This window comes from Engystomops pustulosus, chromosome 1, assembly GCF_040894005.1.
Source record: "Engystomops pustulosus chromosome 1, aEngPut4.maternal, whole genome shotgun sequence".
NCBI lineage: Eukaryota > Metazoa > Chordata > Amphibia > Anura > Leptodactylidae > Engystomops > Engystomops pustulosus.
Window position 1 is genome coordinate 11,490,816 of NC_092411.1, and position 25,199 is coordinate 11,516,014.

Genomic DNA, 25,199 nt, shown 5'->3' on the forward strand with positions numbered 1-25,199 from the left:
TACAATCAGTAATATCCCATCAGCGCCAGTATACAACCATCAATTTCCTGCAGACGGATTAAAGGGAACCTGTCAGCAGTATGACCATACAAGGCTGCAGCCAGTGTTCGGTATTGCGCCTGGAAAGATTTGTAATCAGACATTTGTCTATATTGTTATTAACAGCAGGACTGTGAAAATTGAGTCTCATGTCCAGGATTGTGGCTGTACTGGGGGGTGTGTCCTGACACTGCTGTGGTCTGAGCTGCTTCTTAGCCCCTCCCCTCTGCTCTGAATAAAAGCTTCTGCTTGATAAAGCACCTGGTGGGCCCTGAAGGTCCATGAAATAAATTTGTTGCCAATCATTTACAGCGTACAAATTTTCTAGGTTTAGTTTTCTATTTGATCTTACAAAAAAAAGGATAATATATATATACTGACATCACCCCCCCCCCCCCCCCCAAGGATGTCCATGTCTAGTCCCACCCTTAATGTGGTTGTGGTCACCCTTTTTTAAGTGGAGTTTTATGTCTACCCTTAAAGGGCTATTCCAAGCTCTGTACGTAGAAGAAAGGTCCACCACAACATATTATTATTCTCTACCCCTCCGCTCACCAGATCTCGATGCGTGACCCCAATATGCCCAATACTGTATGAGGAACATTTCTTAGAAACTCTGAGTACAACTTAAAGGGATTGACCAGGATTGGAACAACTGCAGCAAATCCGTGTGTGATATTGTAGCTCTGCCCTCTTTACTTTAGATGTAATACCAGACACAACCTGTAGACAGGGGTGGCGCTGTTTTAAGAAAAAAAGAGCCATATTTTTCTAATCCTGGACCACCCCTTTAATAAGGGAAGAAATAGTATTATATAATATCAGATAAATAGGTGAAGTGATGGGTGAGTGGGATGAGGCCGGCGGCTCCTCGCTTTTACATTACGAGCCGCTATGGGGCAGAGGAAGAAAATCCATAATCAGTGTTAATGTCGGCAGAGTATTGATTGTGTAATGTGCGGGTGTAAAGGTTACAGATTCCCCCACAAGTGGAGCCAGCGAGATTCATTTAAGGAAGAGACGGATTTTAATTGGATTGAGATTTTCCTGGAGTAAGCTTTTTCCAAAGAGCAAAGAGGATACAGAGTCCGGATTCAGCAGCCGCTTATAAATATTCCCCCATCATTACCAAGGACTCGCCGCGACCATCTCACCGCCGCCGGCTGCTGCTAAATGTCACCCATTAACCCCCGCAAGACCCAACCAAAACAGGACCAGAGCCTTAGTTTTTGTTTTAACCCTTTGTTCTTATTGTAACATGTAAACAAAGGGGCGGATTTCCTCATTCTCCTCCATGGATTTCCCTTTAAGGGGTTTTCCAGACTAAACATATTGATGATCTATCCATAGGAGAGCTCATCATTGTCATATGGATGGGGTCCAACACCAAAGATGTCATATGGATGGGGTCCAACACCAAAGATGTCATATGGATGGGGTCCAACACTAAAGATGTTATATGGATGGGGTCCGACAACAAAGATGTCATATGGATGGGACCCCAACACCAAAGATGTCATATGGATGGGATCCAACACCAAAGATGTCATATGGATGGGGTCCAACACCAAAGATGTCATATGGATGGGATCCAACACCAAAGAGGTCATATGGATGGGGTACAACACCAAAGATGTCATATGGATGGGGTCCAACACTTAAGATGTCATATGGATGGGATCCAACACTAAAGATGTCATATGGATGGGATCCAACACCAAAGATGTCATATGGATGGGATCCAACACCAAAGAGGTCATATGGATGGGATCCAACACCAAAGATGTCATATGGATGGGGTCCAACACCAAAGATGTCATATGGATGGGATCCAACACCAAAGAGGTCATATGGATGGGATCCAACACCAAAGATGTCATATGGATGGGATCCAACACCAAAGAAGTCATATGGATAGGGTCCAACACCAAAGATGTCATATGGATGGGATCCAACACCAAAGATGTCATATGGATGGGATCCAACACCAAAGATGTCATATGGATGGGGTCCAACACCAAAGATGTCATATGGATGGGGTCCAACACCAAAGATGTCATATGGATGGGGTCCAACACCAAAGATATCATATGGATGGGGTCCAACACCAAAGATGTCATATGGATGGGGTCCAACACCAAAGATGTCATATGGATGGGGTCCAACACTAAAGATGTCATATGGATGGGGTCCAACACCAAAGATGTCATATGGATGGGATCCAACACCAAAGATGTCATATGGATGGGACCCCAACACCAAAGATGTCATATGGATGGGATCCAACACCAAAGATGTCATATGGATGGGGTCCAACACTAAAGATGTCATATGGATGGGATCCAACACTAAAGATGTCATATGGATGGGATCCAACACCAAAGATGTCATATGGATGGGGTCCAACACCAAAGATGTCATATGGATGGGGTCTAACACTAAAGATGTCATATGGATGGGATCCAACACCAAAGATGTCATATGGATGGGGTCCAACACCAAAGATGTCATATGGATGGGGTCCAACACCAAAGATGTCATATGGATGGGGTCCAACACCAAAGATGTCATATGGATGGGATCCAACACCAAAGATGTCATATGGATGGGATCCAACACCAAAGATGTCATATGGATGGGGTCCAACACTAAAGATGTCATATGGATGGGATCCAACACCAAAGATGTCATATGGATGGGGTCCAACACCAAAGATGTCATATGGATGGGGTCCAACACTAAAGATGTCATATGGATGGGGTCCAACACCAAAGATGTCATATGGATGGGGTCCAACACCAAAGATGTCATATGGATGGGGTCCAACACCAAAGATGTCATATGGATGGGGTCCAACACTAAAGATGTCATATGGATGGGATACAACAACAAAGATGTCATATGGATGGGATACAACACCAAAGATGTCATATGGATGGGATCCAACACTAAAGATGTCATATGGATGGGATACAACACCAATGATGTCATATGGATGGGATCCAACACCAAAGATGTCATATGGATGGGATCCAACACCAAAGATGTCATATGGATGGGGTCCAACACCAATGATGTCATATGGATGGGGTCCAACACCAAAGATGTCATATGGATGCTGTCCAACACCAAAGATGTCATATGGATGGGGTCCAACACTAAAGATGTCATATGGATGGGGTCCAACACCAAAGATGTCATATGGATGGGATCCAACACCAAAGATGTCATATGGATGGGGTCCAACACCAAAGATGTCATATGGGTGGGGTCCAACACCAAAGATGTCATATGGATGGGGTCCAACACCAAAGATGTCATATGGATGGGATCCAACACCAAAGATGTCATATGGATGGGATCCAACACCAAAGATGTCATATGGATGGGGTCCAACACCAATGATGTCATATGGATGGGGTCCAACACCAAAGATGTCATATGGATGGGGTCCAACACTAAAGATGTCATATGGATGGGATCCAACACCAAAGATGTCATATGGATGGGGTCCAACACCAAAGATGTCATATGGATGGGGTCCAACACCAAAGATGTCATATGGATGGGGTCCAACACTAAAGATGTCATATGGATGGGATACAACACCAAAGATGTCATATGGATGGGATACAACACCAAAGATGTCATATGGATGGGATCCAACACCAAAGATGTCATATGGATGGGATCCAACACCAAAGATGTCATATGGATGGGATCCAACACCAAAGATGTCATATGGATGGGGTCCAACACCAATGATGTCATATGGATGGGGTCCAACACTAAAGATGTCATATGGATGGGATCCAACACCAAAGATGTCATATGGATGGGGTCCAACACCAAAGATGTCATATGGATGGGGTCCAACACCAAAGATGTCATATGGATGGGATACAACAACAAAGATGTCATATGGATGGGATCCAACACCAAAGATGTCATATGGATGGGGTCCAACACCAAAGATGTCATATGGATGGGGTCCAACACCAAAGATGTCATATGGATGGGGTCCAACACCAAAGATGTCATATGGATGGGGTCCAACAACAAAGATGTCATATGGATGGGATCCAACACCAAAGATGTCATATGGATGGGATCCAACACCAAAGATGTCATATGGATGGGATCCAACACCAAAGATGTCATATGGATGGGATACAACACCAAAGATGTCATATGGATGGGATCCAACACCAAAGATGTCATATGGATGGGATACAACACCAAAGATGTCATATGGATGGGGTCCAACACCAAAGATGTCATATGGATGGGGTCCAACACCAAAGATGTCATATGGATGGGGTGCAACACCAAAGATGTCATATGGATGGGGTCCAACACCAAAGATGTCATATGGATGGGGTCCAACACCAAAGATGCCATATGGATGGGGTCCAACACCAAAGATTGGGGTCTATTCAGATGCTTATAGAGGATCCCGTCTGGAATGGTCCTATGATCCCATCCAAGATGGCGACATGCATAATGCAGCAAACACCCACCATGAAGGGACATCCTTAACGGCATCATGACATACAGTTACAGCATGGAGCATTAAGGGGTTAAAACAGCAGCCATGTTGGCCGTAGCCTGAAGATGACTGGTTAAATTCTATGGGAGAGTGTTGTGGGCATGCTCAATGAGGGTGTTATCTTTACGTAGTAGTTACCTATCATTCTTCTTCTGCCTGTGATTATGCGACCACTGATCTCTACAGGACAGGGAGTGTCAAACTCACGTGAGGCTGAGTGGCCATTGTGTAGGGAGCAGAGCAGATACTGTAACATTCCCTATTGTTCATTGTGGATCCTGTGTTATCTGCGCAGATATGTTACCTTTCACTATCATTTTGATGATAAGGAGATAACTCCAGAGAAGTGATCCCTACAGAACAGGAAGTATCTGGTTATTTTGAGGCCGCAAAGGTTTTCAGATCTAAAAGATACTTTGAAGAATTTGAAAATGAAATCACCAAAAAGTCTTTAAAATAATGTAAACAATTTGCCATTTTCTGATCATCCAATTCCCTTAAAGGTAAAACAAGTGACTTCTCCTGATCCTTTTGTATATTTGGGATCTATGTTCAGAAGGTTCCGCGCTGATATAGGGGACACACACAGTCCAGGTTATCCGAGTTCAGTCCCAGATCGCTTTCCTCTAAATGTAAGAGATTTCCTATTTGGCCGACTCCCAGATTTCTGTTATTCTCCAGGAAAAATGTCCAATATTTACATCACAATAGGAAATGTTTGTTAAAGGGCATTTCTTGTTGATGTAGAAGAATATTTTCCTCCAATATCACCCACAAGAATTAACTCGTTAAGGGGTTTTTGGGGCAATATTCCTCATATATGAGCCAGAGACGTATCTAGCATTAGTGAGTGGTAAGGACGTCCATCATGGGGAAACCTCTGGAAAGCATGGAAGGGAACACAACATGGAAGAGCTAAGGACCATAGGAGGAAGAGGTGGGACATAACATGGAAGAGCTAAGGACCATAGGAGGAAGAGGTGGAACAAAACATGGAAGAGCTAAGGACCACAGGAGGAAAAGGTAGGACATAACATGGAAGAGCTAAGGACCATAGGAGGAAGAGGTGGGACATAACATGGAAGAGCCAAGGACCATAGGAGGAAGAGGTGGGACGTAACATGGAAGAGCTAAGGACCATAGGAGGAAGAGGAGGAACATAACATGGAAGAGCTAAGGACCATAGGAGGAAGAGGTGGAACATAACATGGAAGAGCTAAGGACCATAGGAGGAAGAGGTGGAACATAACATGGAAGAGCTAAGGACCATAGGAGGAAGAGGTAGGACATAACATGGAAGAGCTAAGGACCACAGGAGGAAGAGGTGGAACATAACATGGAAGAGCTAAGGACCACAGGAGGAAGAGGTGGAACATAACATGGAAGAGCTAAGGACCATAGGAAGAAGAGGTGGGACATAACATGGAAGAGCTAAGGACCATAGGAGGAAGAGGTGGAATATAACATGGAAGAGCTAAGGACCATAGGAGGAAGAGGTGGGACATAACATGGAAGAGCTAAGGACCATAGGAGGAAGAGGTGGGACATAACATGGAAGAGCTAAGGACCACAAGAGGAAGAGGTGGAACATAACATGGAAGAGCTAAGGACCATAGGAGGAAGAGGTGGGACATAACATGGAAGAGCTAAGGACCATAGGAGGAAGAGGTGGGACATAACATGGAAGAGCTAAGGACCATAGGAGGAAGAGGTGGAACAAAACATGGAAGAGCTAAGGACCACAGGAGGAAGAGGTGGAACATGACATGGAAGCACTAAGGACCGAAGCAGCACCATAAGAATGAAGAAAAGCTTTATGAAACTATAAATAAAGCAGGTTTTTTTTATAATTTAAGGTACCGAAACCAGGTAGGAGTTATAGGTATAGGAAATGTGTCATGTGACCCTTTTAGGATCTTGCTGACAGGTGGAAAATGATCTTGGGGTGGGGGGTTTAACAGTTTTTCTTACTCCCTGATTGGCTGATGAGGAAACCACTGACCTTCTAGTTGGGACCCTTGTAGGGGATCTCCTATGAAGATTAGGGTGGGAGCACGAGGCGGTGAGTCCCTTTAGTATAAATGTATTGGTAGAAGACGGACATTAAGACGTTTCATTATTGCCTGAACTGAAAGGATGTGGTAAAGGAAAGGTCTATAAAAGAATCCGAGGGAATTATGACACAGATCACAAATTTATCTAGAACAAATATAGCTGCAGACAGCGCATTATACAGAGCGAGGCATAAATCAGTCCGTCTGGGAGATTTCCTGCTCAGGGTTTTATTACAAGTGGCTTATTACTGGGAGGGCAGAGTCATTCATGGCGGCATCACGTCTCCGCTCCAGGAAGGTGGATGACAGGTCCAATAGGAAAATCATCAATGGACTCCGCCTTCAGTATAGAATCCCTTTAAGTGATTCTCCGATCTGCCCGATGACCTCTATAGTGGTTGGAGTTTTCCTGATACAGAGCTCCAAATCTCCATAGATTTCAACCATAAAACTCTTAACTACCTGCAGCCACCACTAGAGGGAGCTCACTGCAGACTGCTATACATTGGGGCCCAATCCTACTACAACATGTATTGAGAACCCCTAGTATTAATTATAAGCATCAGGAGATCTGCGACTGTGTAAGAGAAAGAAATTATTTGACCTGAACTTTGAGCTTTAGGGCTTTTGACCAGGAGACAAGGACAAGGAGTCCTGAACATTGGCTCAGATTCCAGCACAGATGTAAAATTGTCTGTATGTATAAAATATGATCCTTAAATCCGGCTTCTTTTTATTCCAACCAATGAGCAAAACAATATAAAACTAAAACTTCCTGTTCTGTAGAGATCACTTCTCATCAGTCACTTTATTACCATCACAGGTAGGATTACAATGACAGATAACACAGGATCCAGAAATCACAATATGTGATGTCACAACTCAGCTCCTCCTCCCTGCAAAGTGATATCAGGCCACAGAGCATGCCCAGATGAGTCATCTGTATAATCCAGGTTCTTATATATAGATAACACATAATCTCCCAGTCAAAAAATGGATCCTCCGATGGTCCTACAGCGATTTCTTCACATTGAGATCAGATGTTTGGAAGCCTCGGGGGAAATTTGGCGTAAATGACTTTCCCCAAGTGCTGAAAGACAAATCCCAGGTCAGGCCAAACTCCACTGGTGGAGAAGAAGGAGACACAAACTCCACTGGTGAGGAAGAAGGAGACACAAACTCCACTGGTGGAGAAGAAGGGGACACAAACTCCACTGGTGAGGAAGAAGGAGACAAACTCCACTGGTGGGGAAGAAGGAGACACAAACTCCACTGGTGGAGAAGAAGGGGAAACAAACTCCACTGGTGGAGAAGAAGGGGACACAAACGCCACTGGTGGAGAAGAAGGAGACACAAACTCCACTGGTGGAGAAGAAGGGGACACAAACTCCACTGGTGAGGAAGAAGGAGACACAAACGCCACTGGTGGAGAAGAAGGAGACACAAACTCCACTGGTGGAGAAGAAGGAGACACAAACTCCACTGGTGGAGAAGAAAGAGACACAAACTCCACTGGTGGAGAAGAAGGGGACACAAACTCCACTGGTGAGGAAGAAGGAGACACAAACTCCACTGGTGGGGAAGAAGGAGACACAAACTCCACTGGTGGAGAAGAAGGGGACACAAACGCCACTGGTGGAGAAGAAGGGGACACAAACTCCACTGGTGGAGAAGAAGGGGACACAAACGCCACTGGTGGAGAAGAAGGGGACACAAACTCCACTGGTGGAGAAGAAGGGGACACAAACTCCACTGGTGAGGAAGAAGGAGACACAAACGCCACTGGTGGAGAAGAAGGAGACACAAACTCCACTGGTGGAGAAGAAGGGGACACAGACTCCACTGGTGGAGAAGAAGGAGACACAAACTCCACTGGTGGAGAAGAAGGAGACACAAACTCCACTGGTGAGGAAGAAGGAGACACAAACTCCACTGGTGAGGAAGAAGGAGACACAAACTCCACTGGTGGGGAAGAAGGAGACACAAACTCCACTGGTGGAGAAGAAGGAGACACAAACTCTACTGGTGGAGAAGAAGGGGACACAAACTCCACTGGTGGAGAAGAAGAGGACACAAACTCCACTGGTGGAGAAGAAGGGGACACAAACTCCACTGGTGGAGAAGAAGGGGACACAAACTCCACTGGTGAGGAAGAAGGAGACACAAACGCCACTGGTGGAGAAGAAGGAGACACAAACTCCACTGGTGGAGAAGAAGGAGACACAAACTCCACTGGTGAGGAAGAAGGAGACACAAACTCCACTGGTAAAGAAGAAGGAGACACAAACTCCACTGGTAAAGAAGAAGGAGACACAAACTCCACTGGTAAAGAAGAAGGAGACACAAACTCCACTGGTAAAGAAGAAGGAGACACAAACTCCACTGGTGGAGAAGAAGGAGACACAAACTCCACTGGTGGAGAAGAAGGAGACACAAACTCCACTGGTGGAGAAGAAGGAGACACAAACTCCACTGGTGGAGAAGAAGGAGACACAAACTCCACTGGTGGAGAAAAAGGAGACACAAACTCCACTGGTGGAGAAAAAGGAGACACAAACTCCACTGGTGGAGAATAAGGAGACACAAACTCCACTGGTGGAGAATAAGGAGACACAAACTCCACTGGTGGAGAATAAGGGGACACAAACTCCACTGGTGAGGAAGAAGGAGACACAAACTCCACTGCTGGAGAAGAAGGGGACACAAACTCCACAGGTGGAGAAGAAGGAGACACAAACTCCACTGGTGAAGAAGAAGGGGACACAAACTCCTCTGGTGGAGTAGAAAGGGACACAAACTCCACTGGTGGAGGAGGAGACACAAACTCCACTGGTGGAGAAGAAGGAGACACAAACTCCACTGGTGGAGAAGAAGGAGACACAAACTCCACTGGTGGAGAAGAAGGAGACACAAACTCCACTGGTGGAGAAGAAGGAGACACAAACTCCACTGGTGGAGAAGAAGGAGACACAAACTCCACTGGTGGAGAAGAAGGAGACACAAACTCCACTGGTGGAGAAGAAGGAGACACAAACTCCACTGGTGGAGAAGAAGGAGACACAAACTCCACTGGTGGAGAAGGAGGAGACACAAACTCCACTGGTGGAGAAAAAGGAGACACAAACTCCACTGGTGGAGAAGAAGGAGACACAAACTCCACTGGTGGAGAAGAAGGAGACACAAACTCCACTGGTGAGGAAGAAGGAGACACAAACTCCACTGGTGAGGAAGAAGGAGACACAAACTCCACTGGTGGAGAAAAAGGAGACACAAACTCCACTGGTGGAGAAGAAGGAGACACAAACTCCACTGGTGGAGAAGAAGGAGACACAATCTCCACTGGTGGAGAAGAAGGAGAAACAAACTCCACTGGTAAAGAAGAAGGAGACACAAACTCCACTGGTGGAGAAGAAGGAGACACAAACTCCACTGGTGGAGAAGAAGGAGACACAAACTCCACTGGTGGAGAAGAAGGAGACACAAACTCCACTGGTGAGGAAGAAGGAGACACAAACGCCACTGGTGGAGAAGAAGGAGACACAAACTCCACTGGTGGAGAAGAAGGAGACACAAACTCCACTGGTGGAGAAGAAGGAGACACAAACTCCACTGGTGGAGAAGAAGGGGACGTGAGCTCTGGTCAGACTACGTCACATGGTACCGGCTGCCAACTCAATGTGGTTTCATTGCTAGACTGGCAGGTTCTGCTACGGAGAAGTCTCAGAAGAACCAGAGCAGGAGGTTTTGTTCTTCTTGCCCGGTGCTCACTGTCCAAAGTGTGAGGTAAAGTTCTCCGTCCCAGCACCAGGTCAGGAGACGTTGGCGCCAAATGGGCTATGCTTCTTCCACCTCATGCCAGGAACATGGAGATGTCAGGCTATTTCCGGAGGCTCCGGGTGTTTGTGGTGGAAACCACAATTTTATTCATCCCTGACCCAAATGATCGAAGATATTTATTTCTCTAGGAAATATTTTTAGTAATTCGGAGAGTTTGGAAATAACCTGGTTCTCCTTCCAAGAGCGTTATAAATATTACCATCAACAAGGAACCGCAATGACCGCTGGAAATAGAGTCCGGGCCGGAGGATAATAAATAAGGTGTAAGATACAACTCCGCTCCTCCGGAGATCTGATGGAGAGAGGTCAAAAATAGACCCAAACCCAACACAAGGTCCACAGGTCGGGAACATCAGAGACAAAACCGAAGTCCACAGCGATGACTACAGACGCAACAACTGGCGTAACGCAAAGACGGACGTAATGCAATGGCTGACGTAACGCAACGCCTGATGTAAAGCAACGCCTGATGTAACGCCACGACTGATGTAACGCAACGCCTGATGTAATGCAACGCCTGATGTAACGCCACGACTGATGTAACGCAACGCCTGATGTAACGCAACGCCTGATGTAACGTGGCGCCTGATGTAATGCAACGCCTGATGTGACGCAACGCCTGATGTAACGTGGCGCCTGATGCAATGCAACAGCTGATGTAACGTGGCGCTGGATGTAATGCAACAACAGACGTAACGCAAAGACTGCTGTAACGCAACGCCTGATGTAACGCAACAACCGATGTATCGCAACGTCTGATGTAACGCAACGCCTGACGTAACGCAACTCATGACATAACGCAACGCCTGATGTAACGCAACGTCTGATATAACGCAACCACTGATGTAACGCAACCACTGATGTAACGCAACGTACATCAAGCTGTTTTTGTTTTTATTGCCAAATGAGTTTTAAATAGAACCAATTTGTGGAAGACAAAAATGTATCAAGCAACTTTCAGTATTTTTGTCTACAAATACTTTTTTGAGGAGGGATGGAAAAAAGCGAAAAAATTTAAGGTTTGCCCTTTAGAAACTCGTTGCTGTTGTGTTCTGAGAGTCATAGGAGAAGTTTTCTTTGTACCATTTTAGATTTTAACTTTTTGAGGGATAACAATTCACTTTTTTCTTTATGGTTTGACCTGATTATTTATAGAATACACTAAAATCCTCCTGTATAACACTTCTATATTGCAGGGTATTTTACCTGTCAGCTTGATGCTGACAGGTGTCCTATCAGCCTGGTCTCTGCCATAACAACCCATCAGCCTCCTGTAATCCTATTGATGCCGTGGTTGTTATTCACTACGTCATATAAGGAGGCTCATGGCCTGGATTGGAGTTGTCTATGATCCCTACCATTGCTACATTGTATCAGTTGTTGCACGCGGCTGTACCATCACAGTGATGTATATGAGTAGTTGATGTTACGGAGTGTTCCGGGTTCTTAAGGTCACCTGACCACCACCTGACTTCCTGTTGCGGTGATATGTACAGGAGCGGCCACAGGAAGTTCTATGCGCTGTATAAGGAGCTGCTTCTCCAGGAAGCACAGACTTGTTTTAGGCTAGAAATATTATTTCAGACTAAAAAACAAATAAAACAAGCGGGGAAATGTAAGTGTAGACAGTACGCTAGGAGAGACAAACTTGTGAACAGTTGTACCTACATTGAAGATGTAAAAAAAATCCTGAGATTTAGAATATTTTAGATCTACTGCTGAATCCGGCCCATCTCTGGTGCTCCCAGTGACTGTTTGCTGCTTCAATGAAGACGACGTAGTCCACCCTGCATCGTTGTGCATATGCTGGACCTACGCTGTGTGTCCAGTGATGCTGGGATGTAATATGCCAGATTCATTGTATAGTTATTCAATGTCCATGGCATGAGACCAGTAGGGTCCAACCACTGACCAGGAAGAGGGGGGTGGGGGGGGCATATCCCTATATACCCCACATGCAAATCCAAGACTAAATCTAAGGCCAGTTGGAGTTACAGCCAAGCACGTGGCACTGGCAAAGAAAACCAGACCCAGTACGGAGCCATCTTCTTCCGTGCCGTAGAGTTTGAACGCAGAGGTACGGAGCCATTTATCTATCTATATCTTGTGAATAGGGGGTACAGATGCAAGGAACCCCCTTTGTGGGCAAGAGACTGGACCTTCATCAGTCTGATAACTTTCATCAATCTATTGTTGTGCCCCTATAATCGATGCTTTAAATAGTAATTTCAACTTATGACCAATATATGGGTAGCACCGCTTCTATCAGGATTATCACTCTCATCATCCTGGGGCCGGTCTTATATTGGAATTTAATCTCATATATCCTGATATTGCTCCTACCAATACACATAACCCCGCCCACTTCTAGGTGTCATACATTGCGTCGCTCGTATAACGATGTAACACTTTCTTCCGCTCTAATACTATATAATACCGCGACCATCATAAACTCTAAATATAATATACCGCACGGTGTCACACAAAGCCTTAGTAGATGCGCCATCTGGGCACTATCCTCCGGTGCTGTGCTATCTATACCCCCCCTGGGGCAGGGAGCGCTGGACATGTCGCACGCCCCCCCTCGGCACATATCGTATCATCACGTCGCACTCCGTGGAATGAATATTCTATGTATAGGACGTGAGGTGACACATACAGCAGCAGCAGCAGCGCGGGCTCCATAGGTCTCTATACAAGGCGTCAGTGTTGGCCGCTCAGGACGCGCTCCGTGCCCGGGTGCCAGCTCCTCTGTGTCTTATTGCCAGCGCCACACAAGGGGCCGAGTGAAGCGAGAAGTCACAAGGCGAATATTAAATGTAGAGGAGGGCGGTGATGTCAGCCGGATGACAGCCGAGCGATTCACTGGGAGAATCAGGGGACAGGCGTCTGCATAGATTACGGATAACAATGTGTCCCTATGTAGCCGGGGCGTGCAGACTTATGGACACGCATGTTTACAGGCACCACAAGTCCTGGGGAACTTCAATCTAATTATTGTTGTCTGAGGCCAAATGTTTAAGGTCACATGGGAAGGACAGAAAAGGTTATTATGGGAAGTTCATGCATTATCTGTAGTATCAGCGCTGGCACCACGGAGGAACGCGATAACCCGGGGGAGGGGGGGGGGAATAAACACTTTGTATCGCTCCGACGCAGGGAAAACTAAAATATAGCAACATTGTAACAAATCTTCATTTATAGATTTACTGTATATGTCTCGTTCTGTGTATGCAGCTCCTATGCAGGACTATGTGCGTCCTAGAGATGAGCAGATTCTGGACAAATAGGACAATTTTTTTACCAGCGCTGAAAAAAAAAAACCAAATTATTCCTGATTTGCTTCAGACAAACTAATATTAATCAGATTATTATTCCCCCCCCTAGTCCAGTTTTTTTTTAATTAAAAGTCCCATCTTGTGTTGTTCATTTTATACACATTTTTTCATTAGGGTTGGTGTTAGGGTTACATAGATAGCGAGTCCTCACACTGCTGTGCTCTGAGCTTTCTGCATTGAACTTCTCCACAGCCTCTCCCTCAGTCCTCACACTGCTGTGCTCTGAGCTTTCTGCATTGAACTTCTCCACAGCTTCTCCCTCAATCCGTTTTGAGTGACTGATGTAGAGGTCTATTGCAGCCTCAAGGGAAAGCAGAAAGGAAGGGCTTTAGATCAGTTCACTGCAGAGAGCTAAGAGCACAGCAGTGCACACCCCTAGTGCACTTAGACCATAAATGTATTTTTCATAGTCCTTCTGATACTAATAACATACACAAAGGTCTGATTATACATTTCTCCATGAATAATACCCGACACTGGCTTCAGAGAGTAAAGAGCACAGCAGGGTGAGGATACACTTGGAGTGCACTTGGAGAAGCAACAATCCTAAAATATCAATTTTAGGATTAAAATTTCACAGTCATATTTCACAGTCCTGCTGCTACTAACAACATACACAAAAGGTCTGATTGTACATCTCTCCAGGGACAATACCTAACACTGACTACAGAGAGCACAGAGCACAGCAGTGTGAGGACATGCTCCCAGTCTTGGAGGAGCTACAGTCCTGGAATAGAAATCCATATTTCACAGTCCTGCTGCTACTAAAAATACAAAAATATATGATTTCACACAGGGACAATACATAACACTGGCTGCAGTACTGCAAGGTCAACTCTGCCGAAAAATTCACCCACTACAAGTGATGTTGGGCTGTACGGACCCTTGAATTCAGGATCTCATCTCATCCATTCAATGGGGTCAACATTTGACTCGTTCTTGGCTGATCGAGCAGTGGATTTCGCCTAGGTCTGAGATGTTTTTTGGCCACTTGTGAACCTTCGACCACCCACGTTAGATAAGCAAGAATGAGATTGTTGGCAACGAGCATCACTATAGGAAAGCCGATCTTTACGCCGTGGATCTGAGATTCCTCTAGAAGACGAGGAGCGGTCGGCAGGGCTCCAGCAGTGGATTGCGGTATTACAGCCGGACCCGGAGTGTCCATATATCTTCTCTGGAGATCGCTTTCGTCCTGTGTCTTGTGTTCTTCTCAGCTCATTAATCAGCGGATTTAGTGAAAAAACCTGATAAAGAAAACCCTCCAGACCTTTGAAATTTGCTGACTCAGCCCCCGACCGACCCTACGAGTCTTCCTGTTGTGTAATAAGTCATTGCCCCAATTCCGAATGGCCAAATTCCTGCCGTGCAGAGCCACAAGGATGTGACTGAGAGGGGATCGCACCTCATATGTTCTGTGTTACACTCCTGACACGATGCAGACCCCTCTCCAAGTCCTTAGGAGGGTCCCGCAGGACGCCGCGCACCACCTCACCCTAAGCCTCCAAACATCAAGTCTGCCAAGATCAAACCCTTCAAGGTTTCTTCAGGGAGATGTGGGGGAAAAGCAGATACTCACCGCTGACCCAAAAAGCCACATTTTCAGCAGGAATTTCTAATAAATACAGAAGGTAAGGTAGAAAATCATGAAGGAGGAAGAGGACGAGGAGAGAGCAGTCACTACGTGAGCCTCACCACCGGCACAGAAGAGGGACCACCGAATGTAGTCTCATGTAATCACCGACCCCCTAAACGGTCTCAGGCACCCAGGCGCACCCCCATCACACCCCTCCAAGCCAATGGGGGATATAGGTCTTATTCTTGCCTGTGCACCAGGGATCAAGTAATTTTAGCGCTCGTATAAATCTGCTCCAATCTCTCCTTGAGTATCTGGAGCAGTGTAGCAGGAAGTGGACCTCGGTGGCTCCTGGTCCTGGCGCTGTTGGCACAGTCTGCTCTCCCTGGGCACGTACCTGTGTCTGTGCCGCCCGGACTCCATGGCAGGTTGTGGGCGCTCAGTCTGTATTGGCTCAGGATCTGGTGGTCTCTGGGGTCCGGTAGTGTCTCCAGATACGGGGGCCGGTCTGTAGTCTCTCTGTAGACCCTGGTAGATGGTCGGCTTCTAGGATGTCTCTATGGTGGTCCTCCAGTCACTGACATGTTCCTCTTGGGCCTTGTGTACCATGGCCATGATTTTGGCTTTGGTCAACCCTGATTGGTTCATGTTTGGGTTCCAAGGGACCCCCTGCTGCTGCCAGGCTTTACCAAGGAAGGAATCTACATTGCGGTGAGCTAGGAATGATAGCGCCCTCCTCTGGACTGCGATGTATAGGCGGAATCTTTGAGGTGCTCTATATCCATTATCTATAGATCCTCGGTCTCATATCTAATGTATCTTTGTAGCCATCTCATGTCTATCTATATGGACCTTTGACACAATTATCTCCATCATTCTACAGGTCAGACCATAAATACTACTGTAGTTTGTTCTAGAATCGTCATACCTCAAAGTTTTCGTGTTACCAGGTGCACTTTCCATGACCCCCTGATGTGACACAGGGGGTCTCGTAAATGATGTGACCTACTCTAATAGTAGTGTAGGCAGAAAAAAAACTAATTTAGCCTGTAGACTGGAGTCTTGTATGAGAGAGTGTTGTGGGCATGCTCTGTGACCTTTACAGAGGTCATTGTACAGGGAGTGGGAGAAGCAGAGCCACTGTGTGAGATTACATCAGGCAGAAGTAGGCGGGAAGTCCTGAGGGAGCAGAGGGAGGAGCTACAGCAGGGTGGGGCTTTGGTAACACCCCCCAGAGCCCTTTATTAACATAGTTAATAAAATTGATTTTTAAAAGAAAGGAGGAGGCCATGGATAATAAATATAAGCAGATCCCACAGTCCCGGTGCCTGGATCTATGAGTAATGTCCCTGGTTTATCAGGATGGATTGTGCTGGTGCATTTCCTGTATGACAAGACCTCGGATATCCACGCTTCTCCTCAATGCCATCCATGAGCCTTCGTTTACTGCCTCCAGCAGCCCAGATCTTGTCTTCCAGGACCCCCATGAGCAGTATATTGTGCTCGGGCCGCACCTCTCCTTATTCTGGTATAATTCCGGAGTGTAGGATGAGGTTTGGCAGTGATATCTCCAGGAATACCAGGGTAGAGCGGCCCCAGTCTGATCCAGGGAGGACACATGTTCATAATTTTGGAGGCGCTCCTTCCTTTTCATTGTGTTCACACATTGGGATGCGAAATCTGTTTTGAGTAAATGTTGATGGGAAGTCGGAAAAGTCTGGGAACTTTACACTGGCTGTCAGCGCAGGGCCCCGGGGCGGCGGGAACACACAGACAGATCCATGCTGAGGAGCCATGAGGTGTGGGCTCAGGGAGAGGTGACACAGTGTGACAATGGGGGCGCTCACCTTACATGAACTTCAGCAATGTCACTATGATAGTGGAGGCGGCTGTATCCAGCACCATACAGTATATAATGAGTGCGCAATGTCCCACCTCTTACATGTGCACTGAGCCACATCCTGCAGTTCTATCTCCCCTCCCACAGCATGAGCCTCAGCACAGAATGAAAGAGAGAGAAAAACTGAAGCAGAATCTCCCAACCTTCCATTCTGACTATATCCTGCAGCCTTCATAAAGATAGGGAACAGATCTTTAAAGGGGTTGGCAACTCTTTTACATTTTGCCCATGTGCCTTTACTGCCTTAATAATAATCCCCGAATGTTCATCAAGTGATTCAGCAGTCCTGCTACTTACTTTTGTGTTGTGTGCAGACTCTCTGTGATTCTTTGTTTACATGTCTAAGATCTGATGAATAAGCGGAGCTGTAGCAGGACAGTTATAACTTATCCTGCTCCCTCCAACTCCCCTGTCAGTGAGGTCGGACTGTGAGGGGAAGAGACACAGTGGGAGACACCATGAGAACGGCTTTGAGCAGTGATAGGAAGTTATGTATATATGCAGGGGGCAGCATGGGAAGAACAGGGAAAGGATGAAGCTCTCAAAGGAGGAAAAGACACAAGTACATGCAGAGACAATGGAAGAGATTTATTGAAAAGTGTCCAACCCCTTTAAGATTTGCTGATCAATAAAGTTGCAGCTCTGTGATATCCAGTACCCTGGATGGGTGTACAGCCCAGAGCATAGATATAGAGTATATTCTGTATTACACACCAGGGTAGAACATCTTCCCTATAATGTATTGCGCATGCGGGATGTCTAGTTCCGCCATTCAGTACATATGGCTATAGGTGATGACAGACGTGCCTGCCATAGAGGATGTCTGTATGGGATCCAACAGCGCAGACCCCACAATCTGCAGGACAGGGGAGTGGAGGTCGTCTATAACGTGACGGGCGCCTCTTGTGGTGCAGAGATGTAACATGAAGCTGTCGGGGTGTAATGCAAAGTCTGTACCAGACGCCCGAGTACAATGTATCGTTCATAGTTCAGGTCTGTGTATGGGGAGGAGAAGCCTTATACATCCCCTCCGGCTCCTGGGAGCAGGTGTACACGATGAACTCCTCGGATGCGGCGGGAAGACGTGGCGCTGGTGTGCGAGGAGCTTGTGGTGGAGACGTGGGTGTGAAAGTGTTTCTAGGAACATGCTGAGCTCTCATTAGGGAGAAGGTAACAAGGGATTGATAAAAGAAGATGGCGGGATGAGTCACCGTGTGTGAACGCTGTGGGATAATCATCTGCTAATCCAGACATCAGACAGGGAGCTGGCACAGGTGCGGGGCGTGTGCCCCTGATTACATACACTCCTGGCATCTCACTATTCTGGTTTGGTATCTTTTCCCATCAAGGAATGGCGGATTCAAAAAAAATCTTGGAAGAAGTGGAGGAGATGGGATAAAGAATCTGATAACCCAGGGACTCAGGAACTAAAGATCCATGTTACATGGTAAAGGTACAAGCTCAGAATCTGTATACACAGCTACAATATTATATTCATCAGTCCAGAGATGGATCCATCCCACAGGATTATGTTCTAAAATCTTGGAAGAAGTGGAGGAGATGGGATTATGGATCTGATAACCTGGGGACTCAGGAACTAAAGATCCATGTTACATGGTAAAGGTACAAGCTCAGAATCTGTATATAAAGCTACAATGTAATATTCATCAGTCCAGAGATGGATCCATCCCACAGGATTATGTTCTAAAATCTTGGAAGAAGTGGAGGAGATGGGATTATGGATCCGATAACCCAGGGACTCCGGAAATAAGATTCAAATTGTGTGATAAAGGTCCAAGCTCAGAGGCTGCAGCACTATATATAATCTGTATACGCAGCAACAATGTAATATTCATCAGTCCAGAGATGGATCCATCCCACAGGATAATGGTACAAAATCTTGGAAGAAGTGGAGGAGGTGATAGGATTACAGATCTAATAATCCAGCAATTTGGGAACGAAGATCCATGTTGTGTGATAAAGGTACAAGCTCAGAGGCTGCAGCACTATATATAATCTGTATACGCAGCAACAATGTAATATTCTTCAGTCCAGAGATGGGTCCATCCCACCGGATTATGTTACAAAATCTTGGAAGAAGTGGAAGAGATAGGATAATGGATTTGATAATCTAGCACCAAAGGAAGTACGATGTAAGTTTTTTTCATAAAAGGTACAAGCTCAGAGGCTGCAGCACTATATACAATCTGGATCTAGAATATTCCCCAATCCAGAGATAGATCTTAATTCCTTTGGTGATAGATTATCAAATCCATAATCCCAAATTATTTCATACAGGTACAAGCTCAGAGGTTGCAGCACTATGAATAATCTGTATACACAGCTACAATGTAATATTCATCATCCCAGAGACACAAATCCATCCTACAGGTTTATGTTATTAAATCTTGGAATAAGTGTAAGAGACAGGATTACGGATGTGATAATCCAGTGACAAAGGAACGAAGATCCAAGTTGTGTGATAAAGGTCCAAGCTCAGAGGCTGCAGCACTTTATATAATCTGGATCTATAATATTATATAGCGAGACGACTGTCTTACAGGTTTGTGTCATTGAAGAGAATTTGTCACCTAATACATGTATCCCTTATCTATAGGTCAGGGATCAGGCAGAGCATGGAGTGAATGTCCCAGAGTGCACCTGTAGGCTGATTTGCATATACATAAAATGAGGATTTCCTCTACAAACACGAGTCTGCTCTTTACGAAGAGGCGATGATTGTCGTAGGAGCCATTTTGGACCTTGAAATCTGTTTCTAAAGAGCAATTGATCCAATCTTACAGAGTTTGGGTTATCAGTCTCTGTGATGAGTTTATGGTTTCCAGTGCGCAGAGTATTTAAGCGCCGGGTTATATGGTAATGAAGGACACCACAGACAGGCAGAGGTTTCTGGAAAGTTGATTTTGTTCCATTGCACAGAGTAGATGTGCCCCATAGTGTAACATGAATGCTCAGGGCAGTGTTCACAACCTCTCTGGAATAGGGGGCGCTAGTCGTCACTCATGGACTTGTGCTCAATGGGGGGGGGGGGGGGGTTTACATCATTAACCCAACTGCTAACACACCAACCCAAGCAGAGCGCAGCACACTCCAGAGCACTGAGGAGCAGTAAAGGCGGCAGAAGTTTGAGAACATATATGTATATAGTGTACGACAAGGCACTCATTGTAATTGCCCTTCTATGTCTTGTAGACCTCCATGGGTTGGATGAGGCTCTTGGTCGCCCCCCTGGGACACAATATGCACCAGAGGGAGGTGTTAATATGATAGGTAACGGGAGTTTTAGCCCTAATTTACGTTTGTGTCAACTACTTTAAGAATTTCTGAGAGTGACCAATAGTCAACAAACTGGAAATGATGATCTGCCATGTTGGACCCTGGAAGGTCCTACCCTGCCGATCATGAAGGTCCTACCCTGCCGATCATGGAGGTCCTACCCTGCAGATCATGGAGGTCCTACCCTGCAGATCATGGAGGTCCTACCCTGCAGATCATGGAGGTCCTACCCTGCAGATCATGGAGGTCCTACCCTGCAGATCATGGAGGTCCTACCCTGCAGATCATGGAGGTCCTACCCTGCAGATCATGGAGGTCAGTGATGGACCTGATGTTTACCATCTAGGATAGACCTGGGCGGGGAGAGGTCTCTGCACCTTTCCCACCTCTCTTCCCTCGTGTTCAAAAAAAAAAAAAAAAAAAAAAGTTTCCAAAAAGTTTTGGAAACTTTGGATCTCACATTCTGAGAATAAATCTAAGAAAAGATTTCAGGATTCTGCAAATGTAAACATTTTTGAAGACAAAATTTTTGGGTAACTGATCTTAGGTGCACAGAGCTCTGATGGGACCACTGGATATATCAGGCACCTGGACCCAACCCACAAGCTGAAGGGCGACTAAACGGGACTGGACAGTGGGTGGGATTTAGCCCTGGTGGAGGGAGAAGACGATGGAGGACACAAATCCGTGCGAGGGTCTATAGAGGGTCTTCTAGAGGGTCTATAGAGGGTCTTCTAGACCTTCAATATCAAAATAAATTATATACAGAAAGGAAAATCAGCAAATAAACAAAGTACCTTTACCAGCAGCAGCCAAATATCCGGGAACAGCCAATCACAGAACCCGAAAGGGGAGATTCTAATTCTAGGATAACCCCCCAGTGGGGGGAAGGTCTTGTTAGACATCTAGGAAATCAAAAACACCCTACACATCATGGAAGCCACAACATCTCCCGATCTCTGATACTTTCCATCCCATCAGACAGGAATCGCTCTCCTCATCTTCATTGTGCACTTAAAGGGAACCTGTCAGCAGAAAGTGACCACCGCCAGTAAGTAGTAAAGCTTGTTAACACTTTCCTGCTCTGTGGAATTTTCCAGAAAATCAGAGCTGTAAATCCAAAATTGCCCTGACAGGTTCCCTCTAAAGGAAATCAACCATCACAATCCATCCTGATAAACCAGGGACATTACTCATAGATCCAGGCACCGGGACTGTGGTATCTGCTTATATTTATTATCCATGGCCTCCTTCCTTCTAATATCAACTTTCACAATTATGCCAATTAACCTGAAGTGACCTGGGGGCAATACCAGTGCCCTACTGTATGGTAACTTCACAAGCTGTTACACTGTGCAGGAGCATAGGGGAGGAGAAGACAGTGTGTGTAAAGCTACAGCACAGAGGGGCTCCATTCCACCCATAGCCCTTATGACTCATTAGCATAATTATAAAAGTTGATATTAGAAGGAAGGAGGCCATGGATAAGAAATATAAGCAGATACCACAGTCCCGGTGCCTGGATCTATGTGTAATGTCCCCGGTTTATCAGGATGGATTGTGATGGGAGATTTCCTTTAACCACTGAGCCCATCCCTGGTCTTATGACTGAACATTACATGACTATGAAGGTCCGGGATTGGCTCAGTGGTCAAATGCCCAATTATATCAGCAGTCATAATTTGAATGCAGAGCTCCGCACTTAAAGGGGAAGTCCAGCTATAAATAGATGGAAAACCATCGCTCGTCGTTCTTTGGGCAAAAGTGAAAACAAACTTTATTCTGAACTCGCTGAACTGTTCCCCGCATTATGATGACACATTGGGGGTCATTTATTAAGGGCCCGATTCGCGTTTTCCCGACGTGTTACCCGAATATTTCCGTTTTGCGCCGCTTGTACTTAAATTGCCCCGGGATTTTGGCGCACGCGATCGGATTGTGGCGCATCGGCGCTGGCATGCGCGCGACGGAAATCGGGGGGCGTGGCCGAACGAAAACCCGACGTATTCGGAAAAACCGCCGCATTTAAAAACCGAAAATGTGTCGCATAAGGACCGCTTACCTTCACCTGGTCCAGCTCGGTGCATTCCGGCGCGATGAGTTTACTTTCAGCGCAGCAGCGCCACCTGGTGGACGGCGGAAGAACTACCTTATTAAATCCCGGCCGGACCCGAATCCAGAGCGGAGAAGCCGCCGCTGGAACGCGAATGGACCGGGTAAGTAAATTTGCCCCATTGTGTAAGAAGCTGGAAAACCCCTTGAAGGATCGCGGTCCTGTCTGCACGTTTCATTACAGGCAGCAGAAGAAACTGTTGCTTCATCTGTGAAATATTGTCTGAGGGGAAGAAGTGACGGCAAAAATGGAATTAAAGGGGATTTCCAGTAACTAAGAATGAGATTTACAAGCCGAGTGTCTGCAGCACTTCCTGTGTGAGACAGGAAGCAGCAGGACAGGCTGCTCAGCCAATCACTGCTTGGGGGTGTGTCCACAGTGCAGCCAGTGATTGGCTGCACTCCCCTCCTTGTGTATACTCTGGTGTTGGAAGTACAGCAGACACCAGGCCCTTTAAGAGACGATTTTAAGTTAGTGGAAAACCCCTTTAAGCTTCTGCAGCCAAGACTTGGAGCCGTATGTGCTGTCCGGATTAGGATGCCCCATTGTTACCCTGGCTATAGATAGGTAACAGGACAAGGAATAAACTAGGGGGGGGGGGGATAAGTGGCTGCCACAAACCTCTAGTGCCGCTTATCTATTGGTATTAGATTGTCGGGTCACTATGGTGACAGTGATGTTTATCATAGGGACCTCAGCGTGGACAGATATGCGGGATGGATCGCGGACGTTCTTGCCGTTACTTTCACAGCTTTATTCAATCAAACCCAAACAGATATTTATATATTTTATACACTTATAGAATTGGATAAAATTAAAACCTCCCCTGTTCTGCCAACATAAAAAATATACAATATTATTATTATTTTTTTTTTTTCTGGATTAATGAGAATAAAGAAAACCTGGAAAGGAACACTAAAGATGTGGAGTCGTGGCGGCCGTGGTATGAGGTCACCCGGCGGCGCACCCCAGGACAGGACTCCCTGTATAAAGGTGCAGTGATATCCCATAATGCTCCTGTGTAGTGGGGGGGGGGGGGGGTCCTGCTCAGCCCGAGTCCATGGTGAAGAGCTGAACGTCCTGTGGGCTCCAGTACAGTCCCACCCCCGAGTTGTAAACTAAGGACCAGACATACGGGATGAAGAACTCCTCCGGCTGCTCCTCTTCCACGTACTTGAACTTCAGCTCCGGGAATTTCTATGGAGAAGACAAGGGAAGGTTATTGTATAAGACAACTCACAAAGACCACCCCAAACACGGCCCCCAACATCACGGCCCCCCCAACATCACGGCCCCTCCCAACATCACGGCCCCTCCCAACATCACGGCCCCTCCCAACAAAGAGCAAAGCAGTGACCAGTGTTACACTCCACCCAGTGCGTCGGGTCCAGCTACACTCTTGGAATAAAACGCCATATTTCACAGGTGTGCTGCTACTAACAATATACACAAAGGTATAATTACACAGATCTCCAGGGATAGTACCTAACATTACATCAGATACCACAAAGTACAACAGTGTGAGGAGAAACTTCTATTGCTCCCCAAGTCCAGCTACAACATTGGAATATAAATCCATATTTCACAGTCCTGCTGTTGATTAAAACATACACAAAAGGTCTGATTACACATCTCTCCAGGGAGAAGACCCAACACTGACTGTATAGAGCACAGCAGTGTGAGGACACTTAGTATAATCCTGGAATATACATATTTCACAGTCCTGCTGCTACTTAGAACAAACACAAATGTATGATTAAACATTTCTTCTGGTACAATAACGGATATTGGTTGCAGAGAGCACAGCAGTGTTAAAACACACCAAAAGTGCTCCAAGTCCAGCTACAATCTTGGAATATAAATTATTTTTTCGCTGTCCTATTGGTATTAACAACACACACAAAGAATAAAAGATCTGGTCTCTTCCGACACATTCCCTTTAATCCTCTCCATTTTGAACAATATTTGGCATCACACTGGCTGCAGGAGAGCACAGCAGTTTAAAGAGAACCCGTCATGCAAAATAACCCCCTAAACTAAATATATTTTCATAAACTGCCATTAGAGAGCATTGCCTCTATCCCTTCATTGTCCCTCTACATGCCTGTAAGCCTAAGCAATGAGGTCCTAAAGCTGTATGCAAATGACCTGTGAAATGTCCAATGAAGCATTAGCATATTCAAGCTGTCCACTCTATTCATGAGTGGGAGGTACAGCCACACCCCCAGTGCATGACTGACAGCCTGTATAATGGTGTGAGGCTGTATAATGATGTGCTTCCTGGTGCTGGTGGCCACGCCCCCTGCAGCCTGTGTGTGTATAGGAGAGATACAACAGCTCCAGGCAGCCATGTTACAGCAGAACCTGTCAGGTACTTGTGTAGCTGATGTCTGTGTCTCTCTCCTGTATATTAGGAGGATGCAGCATGTCAGCAGATGCAGCACACACACTAGCCATGCTTTACTATATATTACACACAGACATGAGCAGGGGGAG

General features: G+C 46.0%; 1 protein-coding gene across 2 annotated transcripts in view; it reads right to left on the reverse strand.

The window, feature by feature from the left end:
* Nucleotides 1-23,433: 23,433 nt before the first annotated feature.
* Nucleotides 23,434-25,199, reverse strand: part of DYM (dymeclin) — a 197,806-nt gene continuing 196,040 nt past the window's right edge. For both annotated transcript variants that reach the window (XM_072133157.1, XM_072133152.1), the window contains one exon: nucleotides 23,434-23,900. In XM_072133157.1, coding sequence (XP_071989258.1) covers nucleotides 23,751-23,900 — 150 coding nt within the window. In that variant the 3' untranslated portion in view covers nucleotides 23,434-23,750. The remainder of the gene's footprint in view (nucleotides 23,901-25,199) is intronic.